The sequence below is a fragment of the Nicotiana sylvestris genome, chromosome 11 (assembly GCF_000393655.2).
Source record: "Nicotiana sylvestris chromosome 11, ASM39365v2, whole genome shotgun sequence".
Classification (NCBI taxonomy): domain Eukaryota; kingdom Viridiplantae; phylum Streptophyta; class Magnoliopsida; order Solanales; family Solanaceae; genus Nicotiana; species Nicotiana sylvestris.
This window is the reverse complement of record NC_091067.1, coordinates 84,525,150-84,532,366: the sequence shown is the minus strand read 5'-3', so window position 1 is coordinate 84,532,366 and position 7,217 is coordinate 84,525,150. Positions and strand designations below refer to the sequence as shown.

At 39.3% G+C, this 7,217-nt stretch overlaps 1 protein-coding gene across 1 annotated transcript; it reads right to left on the bottom strand.

Moving 5' to 3' along the window:
• Positions 1 to 2,689: 2,689 nt before the first annotated feature.
• Positions 2,690 to 4,299, bottom strand: LOC104248165 (F-box protein SKIP28). The gene is made up of 2 exons (XM_009804370.2): positions 3,784 to 4,299; positions 2,690 to 3,349 (listed from the first exon to the last, which is right to left on the bottom strand). Exons 1-2 carry the CDS (start codon positions 4,153 to 4,155, stop codon positions 2,759 to 2,761), a joined length of 963 nt encoding a protein of 320 aa, XP_009802672.1. The 5' UTR covers positions 4,156 to 4,299; the 3' UTR covers positions 2,690 to 2,758.
• Positions 4,300 to 7,217: the final 2,918 nt, after the last annotated feature.

The window sequence follows — 7,217 nt, the reverse complement described above, 5'->3', positions numbered from 1 at the left end:
AAAAGAGTGACTGAAAGTTACAATCCAAAGAAGAAACAAAGTTCAGGAGTTAGAACCCTGGCACTGCTAGAGGCAACAAGAAAAGGAAGGATGCCTCTTCTATCCCTGTAGAAATTCCTCCCACAAGAGGAAGAGCTACTAGGAGTCAGAAAAAGCAGAGTGAGGCTGAAATGGAGAAAACCTTAGAAGAAAGTAAAAAAAAAGCTGCTGCTAAGGGAAAAAAGAAGATGGTTGAGCCTGTTGAACTTGATGAGATGGACCTGGTCCTTCGGGATGAAGATGAGATAGAAGAAGTGGAGACTGTGACTCCAAAAGCTAAGAAAGCCAAGACTTCCCCAAAGAAGTCTATTTCAAAGACAAAGTTAGTTGAGCTATCCACTTTGGCTAAAAGAATTAGGTCTGCTGTGAAATAAAAAAAGATAAAAATGGTGGAGGAAGAAGAATGGGCTGGAGAAGAAAAAGAAGAATCTGATGTTGATAAGGACAAGATGGTTAAGTTTGGGAAGAGAACCATCTTGAAAGATAGACTCCTCAGAGAATTAGAGGATGAAGGAATGATGATGTTTCTAGAGAAGTTACAGTTGCAAGGCTGGAAGGAAATGGTCCTTCAGATGGATGGAAGGCTGGCCAGAACTGAAATTGTGAAGTTTATGGCAAATTGTAAGATCAAGGATGGTAGGGTCACCAGTGTGGTAAAGGAGGTGACAATGACTTTTGATGAGAAAGAGCTTGGAGAGATCTTGGGGGGTACCTGTTAAAGGGACAATGACTATAAGAAGCTCAAATGGCTAAGCCTAGAGAATCTCCCTACTGCCCTTGCCATTACTAGGAAATTTGGTGACAATGAAGAGGAACTTGAGCCCAAGAATATTTACAAAAGTGAGATGAAACCACCCTACAAAGTGTTGTTCAAATTTGTAAACAAATGTATGCTTCCAAGGCAGGAAAGGAGGCACATTGCCACATTCATGTACCTGGTCCTTGTTTGGACAGTGAGAGGCAAATAAATTGGCCTAGGTTTATAATTCAGCTTCTTGACAGGGTTCTAAAGGGCACCAAAACTCATGTCATACCCTATGATTTTATTTCTTCTTATGCCTTGTGGTAGAATCTTATCAATCCATTAAATTCACTGCTTTTGCTCTAAATATTTGTTGATATTTCTTAGATGGCTAATATCCTTAGATTGGAAAAAAAGAAAATTGAATCCATGATTGCATTTGAAGTAGCCCTAGTGGCCATGAGTGATATCTATTAAAATCTAGTTACTTAACTTAATTATACAACTTTTCGATAATGCCAAAAGGGGAAAGATAAGATGTATTTTTTCTTTGGACTGTGATGTTTATAACATAATGAACCTAGTCCTCGATGATTTGTGTCTTTAAAATGAAAAGTGTTCTAACAGTGTATTGATGTTAAGCTGAGTTGAAACAGGTTTCATGCTTATGAAAAGCACGAAGTTTGTCATCATCAAAAAGGGGGAATAAGTTTGTTTTGATGATTGAAAAAGGAACACATGCATGAACCAAGTCCATGGACAATATACACAGGTGACGAATGGAATTAAACAAAAAACTTGCACGTGAAAGGGATAAGTATAAGTGGTTATATCTGATATTCCCTGAACGAAAAGATTGCATATTTGATAAGAAGCAGGACTTCTTACTTGAAGAGAACTCTACCCAAGATAAGGGAAGAGTTAAAAATTGAAGTTGACTAGAACTCTTTCACCGAGGAAGAGTAAAGCTTTAGAACTCTAGTTAATCTTTATTTACTAACTATATAAATATCAGTGTTGTTCTCTTTTACAGGTGATGCACACATACTGAAGTAAAGCAAGAATTGAGAGCTAAAAAGCAAGGCATTTTGTGAGCAATTCTTGTGAATTTTAAAAGTGCGATCCTGAAGCTACACGAACTAGATTGAAGAACCAGATTCATAAAGAGTTTTATGTATCTTTATTTATTTCTTGTTTAAAGTGCAGTAGGCATTTTGAGTTGTACCTTTTAGCTTTCTTAGAAGCAAATTGTACTAGGTACTTAAGTTGTATCTTTCAAGTTAGAGTTAACTTGAAGTAGTCGCAACAACTTGTGACTTGTTACTATAAGGGTTAAAGTTAATCCTTAAGTTTGCAAGAGGTTGTAAATTCGAGTTGTATTGTTCAAGTTAGAGTTAGCTTGAAGCAGTCACAACAACCTGTGGTTGGTTGCTATAAGGGTTAGAGTTAATCCGTAGACTTGCAAGAGTTTGTAAATTTTGTTGTTGGCTCAGAGTTGTAGTGAAATGTTTGGAGAAAATCCTACTGGGTAGTAGGTCGTGGGTTTTTTGTACTTTTTGAGACGGGTATTTTTCACGTAAAAATTCTTGTGTTCTTTACTTTCTGCATTTATTATTCCACAACAATAGTATAAGGAATATATAGAAGAACCAGGTCCTTCTATAATCTGTGCACGCAAAAAATTGAATACCATACAAACCACTCCTCTTGTGTGGTATTGAAGTATAAAACATCTAGTAGGCTAGCTAAGATTCTAGATAAGCTAAATTTTTACCCTTTCTAGTAGGACTCTGGCAGCACAGTTGTTGTAGTAGTGATTGGAAGTAACTTTGTAGTTGCCGCAGACCGGAGATGTCACTCCGCAGTTTTTTATTTTTTTTATTTTTACGTGTACAGATTGCCGCCGTTGGTAATAAAAACTTTTATTTACCGAAAAAAAGAATACATCTCATCGCCTCTGCAGCATTATAAACAATCTCAATCATGTGAAGTTTGCGTTGCATGGAATTTACAATCACTGCACAGAAAACCTGAAGAGTCGGGATATAGGGACTGCTGGTAAGCATGTTGATTGCAGTATGCCTTGTTACAGAAACTACATTTTGGAAGCTGAAGCCAACAATCCAAGCACAGTATATCTGCACAAGCTGCTTCACCTACTTCTTCATCTTTGGTGCATACACCACACTCTTCGCACCTCGGGACACACAGGAAGCAGCTCCTGCACTCTATAAGCTGCTTTCTCCTTATACAAGAATTTCTAGGACAGTCAAAGATTTCTCTTACTTCGCCACATTTCGGACAGATATCTACATCAATTGAAGTCTGAGATTCTTGTCCAAATGTGGATAATCCGCTTCGCCTGTGGTACTTGAAGTTCTTTGTTCCTTCTTTCTTTTGCATCTGGTTTATACCCATTAGATGACCAAGTGTCTCAAAGTCCTCTCTCTTCACATTATAGATGCCAGAAATACTTAAGCTCTTTAACTTGTGGTTACCCTTGGTAAGTAACTTCACCGCTCCAAGTACTCCCTCAATGGTTAAGCCTGTGCACCCTCGTAAATAGAGCTGGAAAAAGGTGGAAAAGAACATAGAATTCAGGGCAGATGTAATTTATACTACCTTCTACCTCATATTAATTTATGTGGTGTTGATTAACTAGAATCGAGTTTGGCGAAAAAATGAAGACTGGAACGGAGATTCGTTTTCCTTTCCTCGGCCGGGAAAATCTAGAGTTGACTTCATTAAAGCATGGATATGGTTTCTGACTCATCAAACAAATTCAAGATTTAAAAAGACGAGTTTTTTTACAATAGAACAGAAATTGCAACTGAAATTCAAACCTATGAAATTCATTATTCAGCACACTTGATTAGTTAACTAGTACATATTTTTGTTTTTTAAATTTAAAAAAAAACAAGGAGAAAAGGGGAAGATATTAAAAAAGACTCCACCAACCATATCTTATCCATTACGATTTCCTTACAAACAAACTAACATACCTTGCTGATATGAGGATTACTGGCAATGACTTGTAGAAGCCCATCATCCGTTATCTTAAAGCAATATATGAGAGCAAGAACTCTCAGACGACTATTTGCCTTGGACGTCATTTTTACCAGAAAATCATCAGAAAGACGAGTATTTAATGGCTTTTCGACAACGATATTCAGCCATGGCAGTATGTCATCTTTTAAAGCATCTCTTAATGACCTGCAAACTTGAGTCATAGACAGAAGTTCAAATAAAGGGAGATAAGCCAAGACTAAGAACATAGCTCCATGGGGTGGTTCCCCTGAGTCTAAAGGAGTTTTTATCATTGCTGTGTTTTGTTCTTCCCCCTCTGGTATAGGTTGTGAAATTTGCATGTCCATGGTATGTATGCTAAAAATAAGTGTTGGTTTTGAAGATATTTAATTTCTAGGAATGAAGCTTAAGTGAAAGGGCGATATGGAGAGGAAGCAAGTTGTGTGTTGATATTTGCTAGAATGAGAAAAGAGAAATATACTTGTCATCATGTGTACCAATTGAAACTTGTATGTCGGCGACATGTCAATACCAATTTAAATGTCCTGCGTCTCATTAGAGATGTAATTGAGGGATATTTGATTAATTTATTTGTTTAAATTGTACACGTTAAGAGATGTTTGGTTGGATTCGTTTGAGGAATTTATTTTGCCTAATTATGTCAAGATTATTATACGGTGATTAATCATTAAGGAATTATTGGATGACAATTCTAGCTAATACAAGAATTTCTGATACAGAGTTTAATAAGGCCAACTAAACCCTGAATTAAGTTATGTTAAGATTACATTTTTTTTTTTGGGGTACAAACCAATCAAACTTTGTATCAACTGCGTAGGAATTTTATGAAGGAATTCCTACTGTTAATGTGCTAAACCAACCGACCCTAAATAGTATAAATTAATTTTCACACTATTTAACTGTTTTACAGCATCTTTCTATGTTATCAATTCACGTCTTTTATAGTGTAAAAAAAGTGTATACGGTAAAATCGAAGGGTCTAATTTTTCGTCGTTACGACGCCTCGTAAGCACATCTCGAAGGCTCGAGACTACGGTCGAGTTTCATCCCTCAAGGGCCATCGACGCTCGACCTCGGGGCAGTATAGACTGACGATTACGGAGAAAAAGTGGGGAGTTCCCAAGGCGCATAAAAAGGGTTGACCAAGTTTAGTGGACTAGTCCAAAAACGAATCAAGACATTAACTAGTTGTACCATCTCCATATCTTTGTAATTAATGCATTTGTACTATGTTAGGATTCCCCCTCATATGTAAAGGGGATCTTTGTCATTTTGTAGACATATGTTGCTCAATACTAAATACACAAGAATATTCTCTCTGCTCTCTAACATACTCTCTCGATCTCATTACTTGCATTTATTATTCATATCCATTGTGTTCTATTTATTGTTCTTCATTTATTGCTTATTATTAGCCTTAAAGAGCCGTCATTGATTTCATTATAACTATTAGTCGTCCATCGACTACCACCGGCGGGACATTAGACTCGACCCCGAGGCCCTGAATAAGCAAGCTCGAGGCCCCGATTGACAACCATTCGGTTTGGTTAACATCTTGTTTTTAAGCTCTTATCTTGATTCCAAATACCTCATTTAGCATCTATTGCCCTAACAACTAGCATAAAAATAGGTCACGTATTTTTAGAACCACAAAATGAAATTTAATTATTATTACCATTTTCACGGTAAACAGTTTGGCGCCAACCCTGAGGCTAAAAATAATAGTGATTATTTTCTTGCTGGTTTTACTACGTAACGCAAGTTATCTTTCACATTTTTTCTTGCCCAGGATCTTTGATTTCAGGTCAAAATGTCTGATCAGTAAACAACAATCTTGAGAACCATGGAGAGAATGGTGTGGATGTTCCAGGTGTTGGTGTATCACCACGAAACCCTGAGAATGCACCAGAACCAATTCCCATGGACACGGTCTCACGCGATGCCCAACACGTCGATATAAGCTCCCATACTAACAGGAGCGTGCACCAAGGAGACCAACAAGAAGCCCAAAAAACCCCAGCTAGGGAAGAACGGTAGGTTAGCCTTCATGTTATTTTTGAAATGTTGCAGGCATAACAACTGGCGATTGCTCAGCTGCAAAGTCACTAGAAGACTGCCAGCACGGTAGCACTGGGGATGGCTCCCCCAGCCGAGCAGGTACCAAAGAGATCAAGCAACAACGGGTCGGCAACCGACCCCGCCATCGTAAAGATGCCCGAGGACCTTACAAGGAGAATCGAATCGGGTGAGAAGAATATAGAAGCCAACGATAAGAAGGTCGAGACCTACAACTCCAGGGTCGACCAAATTCCGTGTGCACCTCTGATTCTAAAAGGGGTAGATTTGAAGAAGTTCGTGCAAAAGTTGTTCCCGCAGAAAGCGGCCCCAAAACCCATTCTAAAGAAGTTCAGAATGCCTGAGCTTCCAAAGTACAACAGAACCTTGGACCCCAACGAGCACGTCACTGCCTACACTTGCGTAGTGAAGGGAAACGACCTAAGGGACGACGAGATCGAGTCTGTCCTGCTAAAGAAGTTCGGGGAAACACTCTCGAAAGGGGTCATGATATGGTATCACAACCTAGCTCCTAAATCTATAGATTCATTTTCCAGGCTGGCAGATTCTTTCATTAAGGCACATGCTGGTGCTATCAAAGTAGCTACAAGGAAATATGACGTCTTCAAGATCAAGTAGAGGGAGAACGAGATGTTGCGAGAGTTCGTATCTCACTTTCAAATAGCAAGAATGGAACTACCACCGGTTTCTGACGAATGGGCGGTGTAGGCCTTCACTCAAGGTTTGAATGAACGAAGCTCGGTGGCTTTGAAATAGCTGAAACAGAATTTGGTTGAATACCCCACCGTGACTTGGTCAGATGTTCATAATCGATATCAGTCAAAGATCAGGGTCGAGGACGACCAACTAGGAGCCCCCTTGGGCTCGGTATACCCAAGCAGGCTCTTGGCAAAAGAGCCAAAGCTAAACAAAGAAAGGTACCAACCGTACGTTGAAGACAAAAGAAAAGCCCCCAGGCGCAACATACCCCGCAATGACCGTTGGATGTATCGAGGCTAGAATCCTCGGGGACTTGTCGGCAGAGCTGGGTTCGACAAGCACACAGGGCTGACAGACACACCCCACTTATCGGAGTATAACTTCAACATCGATATTTCAGACATCGTATTCGCCATCAGTAAAATCAGAGACACCAGGTGGCCAAGGCCTGTGCAATCAGATCCTTCACAAAAGAATCATAACTTAGTGTGTGAATTTCACAACATGCATGGCCACAGAACCGAGGATTGCCATCAGCTTTGAGAAGAAGTATCTCGGCTACTCAACAAAGGTCACCTCCAAGAATTCCTCAACGATCGAGCCAAAAGTCAGT